At 49.8% G+C, this 20,197-nt stretch overlaps 1 protein-coding gene across 22 annotated transcripts in view; it reads left to right on the top strand.

Annotated features, from left to right (window-relative positions):
- PPP6R2 (protein phosphatase 6 regulatory subunit 2) overlaps positions 1–20,197 on the top strand; it is a 96,792-nt gene that overhangs the window by 39,258 nt on the left and 37,337 nt on the right. For 6 of the 22 annotated variants that reach the window (XM_031656152.1, XM_031656151.1, XM_031656146.1 and 3 more), the window contains exons 1-3: positions 3,900–4,316; positions 5,529–5,655; positions 10,515–10,757. In XM_031656152.1, the coding sequence (XP_031512012.1) occupies positions 10,531–10,757 (227 nt within the window). In that variant the 5' untranslated portion in view covers positions 3,900–4,316; positions 5,529–5,655; positions 10,515–10,530. Of the gene's footprint in view, positions 1–3,898; positions 4,317–5,528; positions 5,656–7,675; positions 8,284–9,746; positions 10,758–20,197 lie in introns of those variants that run through there. The other 16 variants (XM_031656148.1, XM_031656147.1, XM_031656155.1 and 13 more) reach the window with 11 other exon arrangements.

Below are 20,197 nucleotides of genomic sequence, written 5' to 3'. Positions count from 1 at the left end.
CATGCCTGAACCTTGCATATCTTTGGGAGGCCAGGGCAGATAGATCACATGAGGTCAGAGTTTGAAGTAATCTCACCCTGGCTATTTCTACTAAAACACAAAAATTAGCCAGGTGTGGTGGCACATCCCTGTAATCCCAGCTACCGAGGCTGGGAGGCAAGAGAATCACTTGAGCCTGGGAGGCGAGGTTGTAGTAGAGACGGAGTTTCACCGTGTCGCCAGAACAGCCCCATCTCCTGACCTTGATCCGGCCTGCCTCGCCTCCCAAAGTGTTGGGATTATAGGCTTGCCACCGCTACTTGGCCTTTTTTTTTTGAGACGGAGTCTTGCTCTGTCACCCAGGCTGGAGTGAAAGGAAGCATTCTGCTCACTGTAGCTCCGCCTCCTAGGTTCACAGTTGCTCCTCCTGCCTCAGCCTCCCAAAGTGTTTTGGGACTCAGGCGCCACCACGCCTCGCTAATTTTATTTTGTATTTTTAGTAGAGACGGGTTTCACCGTGGTTAGCCAGGATGTCTCATTCCTGACCTCGGGTGGATCCACCCACCTCGCCTCCCACAGGTGCTGGGATTACAGGCGTGAGCCACAGCACCTGGCCAGAAATTTCTTTCATATAGTTAAGTGGAGGCTGAGAAGTCCCAGGTTGAGAGGCATATCTGGTGGGGTCTTTGCTGCTGGGGACACTAAGTCTCAGGAGTGGCGGTTCCCGTGGGTGCAAGGAGCTTGAGGTGTGTTCATGTAATTAGCCTGTCTTTATTCCTTTTTTTTTTTTTTTTTTTTTTTTTGCATGAGGTGTCACTCTGTTGCCTGTTGGAAGTGCGTGGCACACCACGTCACCGGGCGTAAGCCAACCTCCTGGGCTCAAGCATCCTCCCCACAGCTCTGAGTAGCTGGGACTATAGGTGTGCAGCACCATGCTCAGCTAATTTTTTGTTTTGTTTTCCATGAGACAGGGTCTCACATGTCTAGTAGGTCTCCAAACTCCTTACTCCTCAAGTGAGCCTCCTGCCTTAGCCTTGCAAAGTTCTGGGATTGCAGGCCTGAGCCACCGTGAATTTAACCCTTTCTTTTTATAGCCACCAGTTCCAATTCCCATGAAGATAACTCATTAATTCACAAATGGATTAATCCATTCTTGAGGGCAGATCTCTCAATAGATCCAGTTACCTCTTAAAGGCCCTACCTTTCAATACTGCCATTCTGGATTAAGTTTTGTTTTGTTTTGGAGACAGAACTCACTCTGTCACCCAGCTGAGAGGTGGTGCACCTAGACTCACAGCCTCCTCCCAGGTTCAAGTGATTCAGGTGGCTCCCTCAGCCTCCCTGTAGCTGGGATTACAGGCGTGCACCATCACGCCTGGCTGATTTTTATTCTAGTAAAGACAGAGTTTCACCATGTTGGTCAGGGTGGTCTCAAACTGCTGACTCAGGTGATCCACCCACCTTGGCCTCTAAAATGGTGGGATTGGCAGCATGAGCCACCACACCCAGCCAGGGATTAAGTTTTTTTTCATTTTGGAGACAAAGTCTCGCCTTGTCCCTAGGCTGAGTGCAAATGGGCACAGCGACTCACTGCAACCTCTGCCTCCCGGGTTCAAGCAATTCTCCTGCCTCAGCCTCCCGAGTAGCTGGGATTACCATGCCCAGCTAATTTTTGTATTTTTAGTAGAGACAGGGTTTCACCATGTTGACCATTCTGGTCTTGAACTCCTGACCGCAGGTGAGCCGTCTGCCTCGGCCTCCCAAAGTGCCGGAATTATAGGCATGAGCCACCGCGCCCAGCTTTTTTTTTTTTTTTTTTGTTAGAGTCTTGCTCTGTCTCCCAGGCTGGAGTGCAGTGGCTCGATCTAGGCTCACTGCAAGCTCCACTTCCTGGGTTCATGCCATTCTCCTGCCTCAGCCTCCTCAGTAGCTGGGGCTACAGGTGCTTGCCACCACGCCCGGCTAATTTTTTGTATTTTTAGCTGAAATGGGGTTTCACCGTGTTAGCCAGGATGGTCCCGATCTCCTGACCTTGTGATCCACCCGCCTCGGCCTCCCAGAGGGCTAGGATTACAGGCTTGAGCCTCCGTGCCTGGCCAAGTTTTTTGTTTTGTTTTGTTTTGTTTTTTGAGATGGAGTCTTGCTCTGTCTCCTAGGCTGGAGTGCAATGGTACGATCTCGGCTCACTGCAACTTCTGCATCCTGGGTTCAAGCGATTCTCCTGCCTCAGCCTCCTGAGTAGCTGGGATTACAGGTACCCGCCACCACACCCAGCTAATTTTGCATTTTTAGTAGAGATGGGGTTTTACCACGTTGGCCAGGCTGGTCTCAAACTCCGGACCTCAGGTGATCCACCTGCCTCGGCCTCCCAAAGTGCTGGGATTACAGGCGTGAGCCGCTACGGCTGGCCTTAAGTTTTTTTTTTTTTTTTTTTTTTTTCAGATGGAGTCTCGCTCTGTCGCCCAGGCTGGAGTGCAGTGGCGCGATCTCGGCTCACTGCAACCTCTGCCTCCCGGGTTCACACCATTCTCCTGCCTCAGCCTCCCGAGGAGCTGGGACTACAGGCGCCGCCACCACGCCCGGCTTATTTTTTGTATTTTTTAGTAGAGACGGGGTTTCACTGTGTTAGCCAGGATGGTCTCGATCTCCTGACCATGTGATCCACCCGCCTCGGCCTCCCAAAATGCTGGGATTACAGGCGTGAGCCACCGCGCCCGGCCGGCCTTAAGTGTTAACATGAGTTTTGAAGTGGTTGTTTATTCAAGCCATAGACTCAGGGAGGTAAAGAACCTTGCTCAAATTGTAATAAGGTACAAACCGGCCGGGCGCGGTGGCTCAAGCCTGTAATCCCAGCACTTTGGGAGGCCGGTGACGGGCTGATCAATGGTCAGGAGATCGAGACCATCCTGGCTAACACGGTGGAACTCCGCTCTACTAAAATAAAAAAAAAAAAAAAAAAAAAAAAACTAGCCGGGCGAGGTGGCGGGCGCCTGTAGTCCCAGCTACTCGGGAGGCTGGAGAGGCAGGAGAATGGCGTGAACCTCGGGAGGCTGAGCTTGCAGTGAGCTGAGATCCGCAGCCACTGCACTCCCAGCCTGGCTACAGAGCTGAGACTCCGCCTCAAAAAAAAGGTACAAACCGAAGCCTGCATGAAAGGAGGTCCCAAAGAACAGCGGCTTGAGCAAGATGCAAGCACATTTCTTTCTCCTCTAACAGTCTGGTCAACCAGGTGGCCTTCCTCAGCTTGTGGCTTCCCCTCGTGGATCTAAAAGGGTCTTTATGGTTTTTGGTTTTCCACCAGGTGGAAAAATCAGAACCAAGGAAGCTCACAACAGTAAGAGCTTGAGGTTCCAGTGTCAGTTCTACTCCCAACCCACTGACCAGAGTTTAATCACATTATGATAATTGGCTGTAAGGAAGGCTGGAAAAGTTAGGCTGAAGGAGGGTGGCCATGTACCCAGCTGACCTCCATTCTGTTGAAGAAACGGAGACTGGAAACTGGGGACAAGTAGAATTTCTCCCACACATGCCTGCAGTCACACAGGTGGAGGGTGTGGATCCAGGCCCTCTCTTCCTATCTGCCCTGCTCTTCCGCAGTACCTTGCTACTGTTTTTGGGAAGAAGCAGCCTTTGAGAACTTTATTTATGTATTAAATTAAAATCATTTATTTATTTTTGAGACAGGGTCTTGCTGTATCACCGAGGCTGGAGTGAAGGGGTACGATCATAGCTCACTACAGCCTCAGCCTCCTGGGCTCAAGCAATCCCCCTGCCTCAGCCTCCCGAGTAGCTGAGACTATAGGTGCACACCACCATGCCCAGCTGATTTTTTAAAAGTTTTTTCATAGAGCTGGAGTCTTGCTGTGTCGCCCAGGCTTGTGTCGAACTCCTGGGCTCAAGTGAACCTCCTCACCTCGGCCTCCTAAGTTGTTGGGATTTTACAAGCATGAGCCATGTGCCTGGCCTCTTTTCACTTCTGATTTTGGATTTTTATTTAACCTGTTTGCCCCACTCCACCCCCTTTTTAAAGTTAGACTTTTTTCCTGGTCTTTTTTCAGTGGACTGTGCCCAGGATCGACATAGTCTTGTTTGTTCCTTAGTTGTACAAATATTCATTGTGCTTCATGGGCTCACGTTGCCATTTTTTTTCAGGCCAAATGGAAATCAAGCATCCAGCCTGTCCAGTGGTGTGTTGGTAAATGTTTAACAACAGGCTTTCTGGGGAGGACAAACCCTCCTGGTTTGTAGCACTTGCTGATTTCCATGGTGTTAATTCTCCCACCACGTTGCAGTTGAGCTGACAGTGTGATGTCCTGAAGGTGGAAGAGGGACGAGAGGTATGAGGGCACAGGTTGGGCCACCACGGAGCATGCCCTCTGTGGGCACAGTGACCTTATCTCTGTTTCCATCTCTACACTGAGGGTCTTTGATAATGAAATGTGCTGGAACTGCTCGAGAGCCTTTATGTGGCATAACTTAGTAATCCTCACCACAGGGGATGTTGATTGCTGCATTTTATAGGTGAGGAAATCAAGGCATGAGAGATCATGTAAGTGGCCTCAGGTCACACTGCAGAGCTAGGACTTTGATCATAAATCTTTAAAAGAAAAACAGTGGCCAAGTGCCAGTGGCTCATGCTGTAATCCCAGCACCTTGGGAGGCTGAGGCAGGTGGATTGCTTGAGCCCAGGTGTTCAAGACCAGCCTGGGCAACATGGCAAGATATGGTCTCTACAAAAAAAATTTTTTAGGATTAAAAAAAACAAACAGCCAACTTGGGTAACATGGAAAAACTTTGTCTCTACCAATAAAAGTACAAAAATTAGCTGGGTGTGGCGGCGCATGCCTGTAGTCCCAGCTATTTGGGAGGCTGAGGAGGGAGGATCACTTAAGCCCGGGAAGTTGAGGCTGCAGTGAGCCAAAATCCCACCACTGCACTCCAGCCTTGGCAATAGAGCGAGACCCTATCTCAAAAAAAAAAAAAAAGCCAAAATACTGGAGGTAGCTCATGCCTGTAATTTCAGCACTTTGAGAGGCTGAGACGGGAGGGTCACTTAAGCCCAGGAGTTTGAGACGGTTGTGGCTGCGTTCAGGCCTCTGCCTTCCATTCTGGCTCACAGATTAGGACCCTGTCTCAAAAATAGACATACATTTTTTAAAAAGGGCCGGCCACGGTGGCTCACACCTGTAATCCCAGCACCTTGGGAGGCTGAGGCGGGCAGATCACAAGGTCAGGAGTTCAAGACCAGCCTGGCCAACATGGTGAAACCCCGTGTCTAATAAAAATACAAAAATTAGCCAGATGTGGTGGCAGGTGCCTGTATTCCCAGCTACTCAGGAGGCCGAGGCAGGAAAATTGCTTGAACCTGGGAGGTGGAGGTTGCGACGAGCCAAGATTGCGCCTCTGCACTCCAGCCTGGGGACAGAGTGAGACTCCATCTCAAAAAACAAAAACAAAAACACAGTCGATTTGTGGCCAGTGAATAGGGCATTTCAGATTCTGATTTTCTCTTAGCAACAGTCTCTATCACAGAATGTTGTTTTTTAAAGGGCTCTTTCATGGAACTGTATGGTCATGTGGGCAACATTTCTGTTGAAATCTACCTTCTGTCTGACGGATATGCCATCCTGAAAAAGTAAAGAAGCTGAACTTCAAGTTCCTTTCGTTTAGCACTGGGTAAGAATCTAGAAGATGTTGATCATACTGTGCTTGACATCCCAGACAGACCACTGAGGATGGGAGTCAGGATGTGAGAGGAATCCTTACGCTCTGTGGAGACTCCCGGTGTAACCAGAAATGCCTTAAACCGGCAAGCCATTGGCCATGACCACTTGTTTGTTCTGAAGATGCTGCCGATGCTGACCTTGGGGTCATGTAGGGAAGGAAATGAAAGGTCTTCCCTGTAGGTAGGGCCAACCAGGAAGATGCTGGCATCTCTTTGGAGGATAGATAGGGTGTGGTTGTGCAGATAGGAGAAAAATTGGAAAAAAGAAGTCTGCGATATTATCTTAGTAAATGTTCTGGAGTCTGTTTCTTCGACAGTGAAATTAGCTGTAACTGAACCAGTGCCATTGCAGTGAGCTCTTAAAGGACGCCTCTTACGGAGTCTCGCTCTGTTGCCCAGGCTGGAGTGTAGTGGTGCAATCTTGGCTCACTGCAACCTCCACCTCCCGGGTTCCAGTGATTTTTCTGCCTCAGCCTCCCAAGTAGCTGAGATTACAGATGTGCGCCCCCATGCCTGGCTAAGTTTTGTATTTTTAGTAGAGATGGGGCTGGCCAGGCTGGGCTCAAACTCCTGACCTCAAGTGATCCGCCCGCCTTCCGCAAAGTGCTGGGATTATAGGCGTAAGCCACTGTGCCCAGCCTGATGTGATCATTTTTGAGTGTTTCTTATAATGTGGGGAGAGGTGATAGAAACGTAGGAATGTTCTTGTTATGCAGAGATTTTTTTTTTCTTTTCTTTTTTTTTTTTTTTGAGATGGAGTCTCACTGTCACCCAGGCCAGAGTACAGTGGTGTAATATTGGCTCACTACAACCTCTGCCTCCTCGGGTTCAGACGATTCTCCTGCCTCAGTCTCCCACGTAGCTGGGATTACAGGCACACACCACCACACCCGGCTAATTTTTGTGTTTTTAGTAGAGATGGGGTTTCACCATGTTGGTCAGGCTGGTCTCAAACTCCTGACCTCAAGTGATCCACCTGCCTCGTCCTCCCAAAGTGTTGGGATTACAGACGTGAGCCACTGCGCCTGGCCCATATGCTGTTTTTCAAGAGAAACATTTTAAATATAAAGACACAAGTAGGTTGAAAGTCAAAGGATGTTAAAGGACATATACCAAGCATGAGTCACAAGAATGGTGAGACTGGTGTACTATGTTAATATCAGACAAAGCCAACTTCAAAACAAGGTATATTGCCAGAGATCATGAAGGACATTTCAAAATGATGGAAGAATTAATCATCAAGAAGACGTAACAGGCCAGGCGTGGTGGTTTACACCTGTATTCCCAGCACTTTGGGAGGCTGAGGCAGGTGGATTGCCTGAGGTTAGGAGTTCCAAGACCAGCCTGGCCAACATGGTGAAACCCTGTCTCTACTAAATACAAAAAGTTAGCTGGGCATGGTGACACATGCTTGTAATCCCAGCTACCTGGGGGGCTGAGGCAGGAGAATCGCTTGAACTCAGGAGGCAGAGGTTGCAGTGAGCCAGTTGCACCATTGCACTCCAGCCTGGGCAACAAGAGCGAAACTCTGTCTCAAAAAAAAAAAAAAAAAAAAAAGGACGACGACATAACAATCCTAAATATATGTCAACTAATAAAAGAAATTCAGGGCCAGGTGTGGTGGTTCACACCTGTAATCCCAGCACTTTGGGAGGCCAAGGCGGACAGATCACGAAGTCAGGAGTTCCAGACCAGCCTGACCAACATGATGAAACTCCATCTCTACTAAAAACACAAAAATTAGCCGGGCATGGTGGCACGTGTCTGTTATCCCAGCTACCCAGGAAAGTGAGGCAGGAGAATCGCTTGACCCCGGGAGACGGAGATTGCAGTGAGCCAAGATCGTGCCACTGCACTCCAGCCTGGGTGACAGAGTGAAACTCTGTCTCAAAAAAAAAAAAAAAAAAATTCAGGCCGGATGCGGTGGCTCACATCTGAAATCCTGACACTTTGGGAGGCCAAGGCGCTTGAGACCAAGAGTTCAAGACCAGCCTGGGCAACACAGCGAGACCCCATCTCTATAAAAAATTTAAACAGCCGGTCATGGTGTTGCTTGGTTGTACTCCTAGCTACTTGGGAGGCTGAGATGGGAGGACTGCTTGAGCCTGCTATGATTGTGGCACTGCACTCCAGCCTGGGCAACATGGCGAAACACCATCTTTAAAAATAAAATCCCATCTGACAATGTTTGTCTTTAATTGAAATGACTATTTGCATTTAATGCACTTACTGAAATGGTTGAATTTATGTCTGGTATCTTGCTGGTTTTTTAAATTTATCTCCTCTGTTTTTGTTGCTTATCTCCTTGTATTTTTATTTTTAGCTTTGGTCTTTTGGATTAATCTGGTTGTTTTAAATGATCCTACTAGAAAAACTCTTCTAACAGGATCCTATTTCGTTGATGGTCTCTGGTAATCCACCCAGCCTTCCGTCTTCTCTGTGGCTAGAAACAGGACTGTCCACAAGTCACCTCTAACTGCCCTATCTTGCAAGTTCTGATTTTGGAGGAAAAAAAAAAAAAAAAAAACAGCCTTGACAAGGTGGGATTCGCTTCTTTTCCTGGGTTGTGTGTCATCCAGGTATGTGAGACGTAGTGCATTTCGGAGAGAGGAGCATTCCATATGTGTTTGGAGGCAGCCATCTTTTCCTGAAAGTCCTTTTAGGAATCATTATTTCTGGTCCTCTGAAGTTTGCTGCTACCACTTGTAAATATCTATCCACACCCCTTACAAGAAGAATAAGGAAGATCTTAAGACCCAGAAGGAAAACTGAATGCAGACCAGGTGTGGTGACTCAACGCCTGTAATCCCAGCATTTTGGGAGGCCAAGGCGGGCAGATTGCTTGAGCTCAGCCGTTCAAGGCCAACCTGGGCAACATAGTGAATCCCTGTCTCTACAAAAAAAAAAAAAAATGAACTCCCCCACACCCCAAAATCAAAACTGAGTGTAGTATCAGTGTATATATGGAGTCCCTTGTGCGGAAAGTCAAAGCAGCTTCATTTTGGGCCCTTAAGAGCTCCACCTCTGGGCTTCTCACATCTAAGTCCATGAGAAGGGCCCACCCCAGTGGTGTGGATAGGTTGGGGGCTGCAGGGCCACACCCTTAGCTGCAGCTGGTACGGAACCGGTGCAGAAGTATACAAGTAGGAAAGTGCAGTTTGCATGGGAAGAAAAATGCAGTGTCCTTGTAGTGCAGATGGGGTCCAGGAGACCCAGGAGGTGCCCAGAGGACCTGGTGGCATGCTGTAGAAAGTAGCCTAGTGGGCATCTGGGACCAGGAGAGGTTTTGAAGCTGAGATGAGAAGATGTGCAGACATCAAGTGAGTTTGAATTAGCAAAAGCCAGAGGCTGTGGGAGTATGGCTGGATGGTGGAGGCTCCCATGTCAGGGGTCCTAGAGCAGCACTGGCTTTACGGACAGACAAACTTGGGCATTTACATCTGTGGTCAGCCTTTTATTTTTCTAAGTAAAAATATTAGATAAGATAAATTCTACCTACTATTTATAATTTTAAAAATAATGTTTCATGTAACATTGAAAAGATTTATAATCTCACATAAAAGTTTTAAATCTCAAAGATGGGCTTTATGTTTTCACCCTATCAGAATAGTGGAAACTTACTGTTAACCAGCCAAATTGTAGAGGATATAAGACTTAGGGACATTATTCACCGAGGACATGTGGGCACCCTAGGGACATTGTCTGACTCAGAGTGACATGTAAGACCCTAAGGGGACATTGTCTGGACCACAGAGTGACATGTAAGACCCTAGGGACATTGTCTGACCCACAGAGGACATAAGACCCTAGGACATTGACCCACAGAGTGACATGTAAGACCCTAGGGACATTGTCTGACCCACAGAGTGACATGTAAGACCCTAGGGACATTGTCTGACCCACAGAGTGACATGTAAGACCCTAGGGACATTGTCTGACCCACAGAGTGACATGTAAGACCCTAGGGACATTGTCTGACCCAATAGAGTGATGTAAGACCCTAGGGACATTGTCTGACCCACATGACATGTACATTAGGGACATTGTCTGACCCACAGAGTGACATGTAAGACCCTAGGGACATTGACCCACAGAGTGACAGACAAACCCTGTCTGTCCAGACAAAGACAGCAAGAGCCAGGATGTCTGGGAAGCAGAGGAGGGGCTGGATCAGTGGTGATTCCTCAGGTGCCTGTGGCAAGACCTAGTGCCCGGTTGGTGTTCGTGTGAGGAGGTGCCTGCTTCAGAGATAACCCTGGGTGTGATTCAGCAAGATGGGGACGATGAGTGGAGGGGCCGGTGGCTGGGGGGTGGCAGAGGAGTGAGCGCAGGGTCGGGCAGCATCGTCTGTCTTGATTTTGACTTGCTGAGTTTGCTCACAAATGTGAGACTTTTGGAGGGGAGGTGTCCAGTGTTCACTCAGGACAGAAGGCATCCCTGACACGTGGGAGAGACACCGGGGTGCATTCGCCGAACAGAACTACAGAGCAAGAAAGAACCCTGAGGAGCGTGTTGAGCATGCTTTTGGATGGGGGACAGTGTGGGGAGTGAGGGCAAAGGAGGGGCTTAGCCCAGAGGAGAACCTGGAGAGGCAGGCCCTGGAGCTGGGGTGCAGCCTCAGAGCTGCTGAGCAGCTGGGAAGTCTGTGCGAACTTTGTGAGCCCAGACCATTCCTGATGGGCATCACCATCCTGAGCCCTGGGAATCGTGTGTGTTCATGCTGCGGGTGGACTTCTGGGTCTTGGGTCTAGTGCTGCTGAAGCTGGATTTGCAGAGGTGAGAGAAGTGACCCCTTTGCCCTCGCTTGCAGCTCCGCGGCCGTCACGATGTTCTGGAAGTTTGACTTGAACACCACGTCCCACGTTGACAAGCTGCTGGACAAGGAGCATGTGACGCTGCAGGAGTTAATGGATGAAGATGACATCTTGCAGGAGTGTAAGGCTCAGAACCAGAAGCTGCTGGACTTCCTGTGCAGGCAGCAGTGCATGGAGGAGCTGGTGAGCCTCATCACACAGGATCCGCCCCTGGACATGGAGGAGAAGGTCCGCTTCAAGTATGTACCAAAGCTGTGATGGGCCAGTACGCCAGGCAGTACTGCAGGGATGCCGCGGGCAGTGTCTGAGGATGGCCAGGGTTGGGGATTTCTGGTGAAGAAGCCAGCCGTAAAAATCCACCTCGTGTGAGAAGTAAGGAGGGCACTCCCATGGGGTGTGATGTTGAGGAGTTTGCAGGTCGGGGGCGGCGGCTCACTCCTGTAATCCCAGCACTTTGGGAAGCTGAGGTGGGTGGATCAGTTGAGCCCAGGAATTTGAGACCAGCCTGGGCAACATAGTGAGACCCTGTCTCTATTAAAATTTTTTAAAGAATTAGCCGGATGTGGCGTCGTACACCTATGGTTCCAGCTACTCGGGAGGCTGAGGTAGGAGGATCACTTGAACTTGGTAGGTTGAGTCTGCAGTGAGCCATGATTGTGCCACTGCACTCCAGCCTGGGTGACAAGAGTGAGGTCCTGTCTTTAAAAAAAAAAAAAAAGGCTGGGCGCAGTGGCTCACACCTGTAATCTCAGCGCTTTGGGAGGCCAAAGCGGGCAGATCACTAGGTCAGGAGGTCGAGACCATCCTGGCTAATACGGTGAAACCCATCTCTACTAAAAATACAAAACATTAGCTGGGCGTGGTGGCGGGCACCCATAGTCCTGGAGGCTACTGTACTCAGGAGGCTGAGGCAGGAGGATGGCGTGAACCCAGTAGGCGGAGCTTGCAGTGAGCTGAGATCATGTGACTGCACTGCAGCCTGGGCGACAGAGCGAGACTCCATCTCAAAAAAAAAAAAAGAGTTTTGGCTGTCTTGTGCCTGCATTTTCTCATTCTGAGTTATAAGTAAATTTTAGGTTGGTATATGTCAGAGTGTTTTGAGTGGCAATATGTTGGGGAAAAAAGACGGATCCCATGCTGGAGATGCGGGTGGCATTGCAGCATGAGGCAGCACTGTCAGCAGGGTTGGCTCCAGGCCACAGAACGGCCAGGCAGGAGAGATGTGTGGTGTGTGACCCACAGTCCTGGGACATGCTTCACTTTAGGTCTTCAGCTTGAAGGACTTACATGATTGTCATTCGTGGTACTGTCGGTTCTCAAAGGTTTCCCTGAAACATCCATTCAGCCCTGGCCAGGATGCTAGGAGATGACACAGAGGAAGTGGGCAGTGTGGCGAGATGGCTGGAGCTTCAGGGCCTTGAGTCAGGACAGAAGGGTGAGCAAGGATGGGCCTGGGGCAAGAGGGAGGACAGGGCGGAGCCAGCCTCCCAGCTTCTCACAGGGCAGCTCTGCGAGGAGCACATGGCCCGCTGTGTCCCCAGGTGACGCCTCAGGAGGTGGGAGATCCATTCAGGTCAGCAAACCTCAACCTGCAGGTCATGTCCTGTTTCTCTGTGGCCCGTGAGTGAAGAATGGTTTTATATTCTTTTTTATTTTAGTCTTTTGAGACAAGGTCTCACTCTATCGCCCGGGCTGGAGCGCAGTGGCATGATCTCAACTCACTGGAGTCTCTGCCTCCCGGTCCCAAGTGATCCTCCCGCCTTAGCCTCCCAAGTAGCTGGCACTACAGGTGCATGCTACCATGCCTGGCCAATTTATTTTTATATTTCTTTTGTAGAGATGGGGTTTCACCATGTTACCCAGGCTGGTTTCAAACTCCTGGGCTCAAGCAATCCACCCACCTTGGCCTCCCAAAGTGCGGAGATTATAGGTGTGAACCACTGTGTCCAGCTGGTTTTACCTTTACCTTTTTAAATGGTTGGAAAAAAATCAAAGGAAGCTCAGGCATGGTGGCTCACGCCTGTAATCCCAGCACTTTGGTAGGCCAACGGGGGTGGATCACCTCAGGTCAGGAGTTTGAAAGCAGCCTGGCCAACATGGTGAAACCCCGTCTCTACTAAAAATACAAAAATTAGCCAGGTGTAGTGGTGCATGCCTGTAGTCCCAGCTACTCAGGAAGACTGAAGCAGGAGAATGACTTGAACCCGGGAGGTGGAGATTGCAGTGAGCTGAGATCGTGCCACTGCACTCCAGTCTGGGTGACAGAGCGAGACTCCGTCTCAAAAAAAAAATCAAAAGAAGAATATTTTATTACACACATGAAAACGACATGAAACTCATGTGTCAGTGTCCACCAATAAAGTCTTATTAGACACATCCACACTCATCCACATCTCATGTAGCATTGAGCAGCTGCAGCAGGGGCCATGGGAAATAATTCCTCCCTGGCCGTTTACAGAAACTCTTTGATGGTCTTACAAGGAAAATAAAGCAGGATAGGGAGCCAGGGTGTCCTTGTATCAGGGGGTGGTCAGTACTTCATTTAGGGTAGTCAGGCAGGTCCTCTCAGGTAAGGGGAGCAGTGCTGGGATGGGGAGGAGAGTTCTAGCCTGAGCAGGGCCTTGCCTGTAAGGAACCGAGGGCTTAGGGTGGGGCGGCTACACCAGAAGCTGCTGTGGCTTCTGGTGTGCCGGTCACACCTGCTGTGTCAGCATCACTGTTGATAGCCCCATCCCTCCCACTCCCAAATGTGGCCCAGTCTGGTGACAGATTAGAGCTGAGAGACAGGTATGGGGCGAGGAGAGTGGGGAGGCGTCTTCTGGGTCAGGACAGGAATCCCAGAGTAGCAGCAGTGAGCCAGGAGAGTCTCATAGAGTTTGGGAGAAATCAGTAGTAGGTAAGTGCAGAACCGAGCAAACAGCAAGAGGACTGTGAACTTGGGGGAGACGTCCATAAGTAAGCAGAGATGCCCGAGTGAGCAGTCCGCTCAGCTGTAGGCAGAGATGCCCTGAGTGAACAGTCCGCTCAGCTGTAGGCAGAGATGCCCCGAGTAAGCAGTCCGCTCAGCTGTAGGCAGTACATGCAGGATATCCCTTAAATTACCCTGTAACTTCGGAGGGAGGGAAAGGGAGAGGGAAGTTGGATGGTGGGAAAGCTTTGCCTTCCATTGTAGGAAGTTAATTCATAATGTCTAAAATTGATGAACGAAAAAGAAATGTATGTATGTATTATTTAGAAACATGGAGGTTAACATTGGAGAAAACTGCTGAAAGAGTCCAGTCGTTGCCTCTGAGGAGCATGACTTGGGAAGGGGGGAGCCTTTCCTTACCAGCCCTGTCAGCTCTCTGAGTTTTCCTCTGAGTCACCAACCCTGTCTTCTGTCTTGAGTTTTCAAAGCACATGCACGTATCACTTGTATAAAAAACATTGAAGTCAGATGTGGTGGCTCACGCTGGTAATCCCAGCACTTTGGGAGGCTGAGGTGGGAGGATCACTTGAGCCCAGGAGTTGAAGACCAGCTTGGGCAATGTAGTGAGACCCCATCTCTTTTTTTTTTTTGAGACGGAGTCTCACTCTGCCGTCCAGGCTGGAGTGCGGTGGCACTATCTCGGCTCACTGCAACCTCTGCATCCCAGGTTCAAGCGATTCTCCTGCCTCAGCCTCACAAGTAGCTGGGATTACAGACACGCATCACCATGCCCAGCTAATTTTTTGTATTTTTAGTAGAGACGGGGTTTCACCATTTTGGCCAGACTGGTCTCGAATTCCCGACCTCAGGTGATCCACCTGCCTCAGCCTCCCAAAGTGCTGAGATTACAGGCGTGAGCCACTGCACCCGGCCCCCATCTCTATTTTTATTTAAAAAAAAATTTTTTTTTGGAAACATATTAAGGCTTTTTTTTCCGGAAACAGTCTCTTTCTGTCAACCATGCTGGAGTGCAGTGGTGCAATCTTGGCTCACTGCAACCTCCGCCTCCTGGTTCAAGCAGTTCTCCTGCCTCAGCCTCCTGAGTAGCTGGGACGACAGGTGCACATCACCGTGCCTGGGTAATTTTTTGTATTTTTAGAAAAGACGGGGTTACCATGTTGGCCAGGCTGGTCTTGAACTCTTGAGCTCAGGCAGTCTGCCTGCTTCAGTCTCCCAAAGTGCTAGGATAGTGCTAGGATTACAGAAGACACTTTTTTTGAGGCTAGTCCAAGTGCAGCAGTATTTACACCTAATTGGTCACAACCGGTTAAGATTTCTTTCTTCCTTCTCCAGTCTGTCTGCGTCACATGACTAGCATTGTAAACAAAATGAAACAAAAAACACCTTTTTTAAGAAATGGAATAGGACAGATGGATGGATGGATGGAGTGAGTGGTAGCTGAAGGAAGAAGAAAGGTCAAGATTATTTTTCAGTGATGGGGAAGATCCAGGCGTGGTGACACATGCTTGTGGTCCCAGCTGCTTGGGAGGCTGAGGTGGGAGTTGAGATCCAGGAGTCTGGGGACTCGTGTGTGCTGTGATCATGCCTGTGAAGAGTAAGTGCACTCCAGCCTGCGTGACACAGCGGGACTATCATCTCTCTAAAAAATAAACAAAGATGGAGAAGATATAAGTATGCGTGTAGACCAGGATTCGGCAGTCTGTATCTGTGAAAAGTCAGAGAGTAAATACTTTAGGCTTTGCAGGCCGTAAGGTCTCTGTTGGAAGGACTCAAGTTGTAGCATGAAAGCAGCTACAGAAAATAGTAAACAAATGGATGTGGCTACATTCCAAGAATGTAGCAGCGCCTGTGCTTCTGAGACTCTGCTATCCCTGCCTCGGTGGCACTGCCAGGTTAAACACCTCCTCCCGCAACCTGTTAGCCTTGGAGGTCAGGGTTCTGCAGACCTGGCAGGACACCTCCATGACCACAGGCTGAATTATGGGAGGACTCTCCTTGAAAGTGGATAATTTGCCTGAGCTGTCCATGCTTAAGAGAAGCTGTACTTGGTTTGAGTGGTTTGGGATCAGGTAGCAGCCACTGACCCTGGTTAATTAAAGCCAGGGACTGCTCCAGGCAGGTGAGGCCCACATGCTGCCTCTTCTGAGGCCTGACGTGCAGCTCCCCTACCTCTATGAAGCAGCCCTTGGCTGAAAAACCACTGTGGCCGTAAGACGGCTGGTCACCTTCCAGAGTCAGAGTGCTGCCTGCCCAGGCCACAGCAGAGGGTGCCACCCCGGGGCTGGAGGCAGCAGCAGTCACATGGTCAGCCCTAGAGCCTGTGGGTGCTCCTGGTCTCTTCGTGAGCTCTTGTCCGAGATCTGGATTATTTGAGAAACAAGACAGAAGAGCCAGTAAGAGACACCAAGCTGTCGCTTTCATTACTCATAAAGCAGTGTCATTTGTAACTCTGAGCTGTGGGCTTCCTGATTCCTGATTGCAGAATTAGAACTGCTCACCCAGTGGGAAGCAGCAGTGGGTAACAACAGGCCCCCAGGAAGCACCCCCACCCCAGAGAGACTTGCTGCACTCGGCAGAACTGAAAGAAAGACGGCATCTCCACTAAAGGAAACACTGGGAGGAAGGGAACTTCACCGTAGCAGTTCATGGGCCACTGTCCATCCCCTCCACATCCACTGTCCAACTGTCCATCCCCTCCACATCCACTGCCCACCTCCTGTGATGGCTTCTTCCTTTTCTTTGGTTGACTTCCTGTGGTAAATTGTACTCTGTTAAAACAGCTTCCTGAGACGGAGTTCGTGGGCAGTGATGTTTAGGTCATCGGGCCTGCGTGTTTGAGACCCTCTGATTAGAAGTTCAGACTGGGCATCACCCCCTGGGCTTCGGGAGCCTCCGTGTTGTCCTCTAGTCTCACAAGTCTGATGTAACAAGCTCCCAGCTCACGTGTGTCACCTGTTTTCTCCTCTCTGAGGGCATTTAGGTTATTTTCTAAGACCTGTTATTCCTGAATTTCCCAATAATGTGGAATTATTCTCTGAGTCAGGACCAAGGATCCCAGAACAGCATCATTGAGCCAAGAGAGTTTCATGAAAGTCAGAGCTTGGGAGAATTTAGTAATAGATAAGTACAACATCAAGCCAACAGAGCAATGAGAAAAACTAACTCTAAGGGAAGAGTTTTATAAGTAAGCAGATATACCCCAAGTAAACAAATCAGCTCAGCAGTAGACAATATGTGCATATTCACACTGAGGTCCACAGTGGATATCCATTTCCTTCATGTGTCGTGCTGGGCTCCCTGAACCGTTTTAGTCTGTACATTTATGACGTTAGCTGAGGGAAATTTCTCATATTATTTCTTTGATATTTTCCCTCTTTTCTCTTTCTGGGACTTCTAATCAGGTGTTAGATCACTCAAATTAATGCTTTCCTTATTTTTGCTTTTAATGTTTTGTACTTTGCCTTTTTGGCCTACATCTGAGAGATTTCTTCATCTTTTAAGTTCTCGTCCTTTTATTGACTTTTCAAAGTTCTACCATTATTTTGTGTTTGTGTTTTAGACATGAGGTCTTGCTACGTTGCCCAGTCTGGACTCAAACTCCTGGGCTCAGGTGATCCTCCCATCTCAGCCTCCCAAGCAGTTGGAACCACAGGCGCTCGCCACCATGCCTAACATCTGTCATATTTTTAATCTTTTTTTTTTTTTTTCTGAGATAGAGTGTCTCACTCTCTTGCCCAGGCTGGAGTGCAGTGGCACAATCTTGGCTCACTGCAAGCTCCGCCTCCCGGGTTCATGCCATTCTCCTGCCTCAGCCTCCCAAGTAGCTGGGACGACAGGCGCCTGCCACCACACCCAGCTAATTTTTGCTTTTGTTTTTGTTTTTTTTTTTTGAGACGGAGTCTCGCTCTGTCGCCCGGGCTGGAGTGCAGTGGCCGGATCTCAGCTCACTGTAAGCTCCGCCTCCCGGGTTTACACCATTCTGCCTCAGCCTCCCGAGTAGCTGTGACTACAGACGCCCGCCACCTCGCCCGGCTAGTTTTTTGTATTTTTTAGTAGAGATTTGGTTTCAACGTTAGCCAGGATGGTCTCACATCTCCCACCTCGTGATCCGCCTGCCTCGCCTCCCAAAGTGCTGGGATTACAGCGTGAGCCCTGACAGTCTATATTTAATTTCTAAGAGCGTTTCTAGGCCGGGCGCTGCAGTCAGCCTGTAATCCCAGCACTTTGGGAGGCCGAAGGGCGACCACGAGTCAGATCGAGACCATCCCGGGCAGCACGTGAAACCCCTGCCTCTACTAAAAATACAAAAAACTAGCCGGGCGAGGTGGCGGGCCGTAGTCCCAGCTACTGAGGTTGAGGCAGGAGAATGGCGTGAACCCGGAGGCATGGAGCTTGCAGTGAGCTGAGATCCGCCACTGCACTCCAGCCTGGTGATAGAGACCCGCCTCAAAAAAAAAAAAAAAGCCGTTTTTATTCCCCAGATATTTTAATAAAAGCTTCCAGTTCTTATTCATGTATACACAGTCTCAGTGTGTCATCTCTGAGAACGTTATAGTTTAAAAGAGTTTCCTTCTGTTTCTGCACCCCGCTGTCCTTCATGCGGCCTCTGCCTTCTGTTCTCCCTTACACCACCTCTCCTCCTTGTCACTCGCTCTCCTCTGCCTTGGTTTCTGCTTGGTCAGCACCATGCTGCTTTCCTGAGTGGGGCCCTAAATCCTGCACAGAGTTTGGCATCTGCCTGGGGCTTACTCACCACAAGCTTAGAGGCCACTAGTTGACTTTTCTCTTTGTCTCATTATTTTTCCCAGAAAAGAATCCTAGCTCCCCACTGTGGGGCATGGACCTGTTAGTATCAGGAGCTGAGTTGGGGAGAGGGTTGGGGGCACCCCAGTGTTGTTTTTTTTTTTTCCAAGTCCCCTATTTCTGGATGGTGTCTGATCACCCTGCGGCTGTGCCTGTCGTCCCTGGCCCACCGATCCCAGGAGGCCATAAGGGAGGGACATGTCCCACTGCCCTGGCCTGTGAGTTTTCAGCCCACCCTGCCCTTGCTGACCGCCAAATCAATGTCCAGGCCTCTCTGGAGTTCTGTGGCCTGAATTCTCATCTCTAGTTGGTGCCCCTTCTGTGGGCTCCTGAAGCTCAGCCTTCCCTGTGCCAAGGCCGTCTTCACGTGGCCGGCTGGTTCGGGCCTCCGGGCCTGGTTTGTCGTTTCTGCCTCTCTTTTCTTGTCTTTTTAATTCTTCGTGTTGTTTGAGATGGAGTTTCAGAGGGAATATCAACAAGCCTGTGTGCTCCATATGCTGTGGAATTTCTGTACCTTGTGTAAGTTTTTAAACTACTAGAGCAGCACCTGTTATTTGAAGAATAATTGTAAAATGTTGATAAAGGAAAAAAGGAGAAAATCTTAGTCCCTCCATCTAGAGAATCAGCGTCTTCTAGCTTGGTTTGTGCCATGTGTGCATACGTTTGTCCGTGTAGACAAGATGAGTTTGGAGCTGGGCTTGGTGGCTCACGCCTGTAATCCCAGCACTTCGGGAGGCCGAGGCAGGCAGATCACTTGAAGTTAGGAGTTCGAGACCAGCCTGACCAATATGGTGAAACCCCGTCTCTACCAAAAATACAAAAGTTAGCCGAGCATGGTAGTGCCTGTCTGTAATCCCAGCTATGCAGGAGGCTGAGACAGGACGTGAACCCGGGAGGCAGAGGTTGCAGTGAGCTGAGATAGCACCATTGCACTCCAGCCTTGGTAACAGAGCAAGACTCCATCTCAAAAAAAAAAAAAAAAAAAAAAAATCAATTTGTTCCCTATAGTATTGAGATACTTCTTCAAGGAATGATTTGGACGTTTCTCTGCTTCCTCACTTTTGATCTTCCTCCTCACCCCATGGGATGTGACTTCTTCCCCCTGCCCAGTACACCGGTCTTAGTGTTAGAGATCTGGTAGACCTGGGGCCTCGCTGTGGCCTTTGAGGCTGCCAGCCCGGCCCTCCTCTCCTGCTCTCTGGTCCTTCTGCCCTGAGGGGCCGTGTGTTGTCCACTGTGCCAGGTACTTGTTGGCCAGCCCCTATGACATCCCACAAGGTGGGTACTGCCTGCCTTAATTAACAGACAAGGAAACTAAAGGCCAGAAAGGTCGGCTAGTGAGGGGATGAGCCCAGGCCTGCCCCAGCCCCCCTGCGCCCACCTCTCAGGCCCCCTATCTGCCCACACATCCAGCCTGCAGCGCCCCTGTGCCCTGATGCCCTACTCCATCAGGCCCCAACCAGGTCCTGTCTCCCCAACCCACGCCTGCTGGGCCACTCTTTGACCCTCTACGTTCCACCTGCCCTTACAGACGCTGTTCTTCAGAGCTCTAAAAGTGGCACTTTCTTGTCTGGGCTGATGAGGAACACCCACCCCGCAGCCAGCCGAGGTCATTGCGTTTCTTCCCCTTCCACACTTGGTCAGCCGCCAGGCCTGGCCAGCTGTTTCCTATAGAGTCTCTCAAACCCAAACCCCTCTAGCCAGTCACAGCGACCACCTTGGCTTAGGTCCAGTGCTAAGGCTGCCTCTGCACCTGGCACCAGCCACATGTTGGCAAGAGAAGGAAGGTCATAGCAGCTGACCTTGAGCACACACTTGCTGTGCGACAGGCATGGGCAGGCACTGTCACCTGCACGTTATTTTTTTATTTTTATTTTTGGAAACAGTCTTGCTCTGTCACCCAGACTGGAGTACAGTGGCACCATCTCATCTCACTACAACCTCCGC

Source organism: Papio anubis, chromosome 16 (genome assembly GCF_008728515.1).
Source record: "Papio anubis isolate 15944 chromosome 16, Panubis1.0, whole genome shotgun sequence".
In the NCBI taxonomy this organism is placed as follows: Eukaryota; Metazoa; Chordata; class Mammalia; order Primates; family Cercopithecidae; genus Papio; species Papio anubis.
The sequence above is the reverse complement of the archived record's forward strand: the minus strand, read 5'-3'. Positions and strand labels throughout refer to the sequence as shown.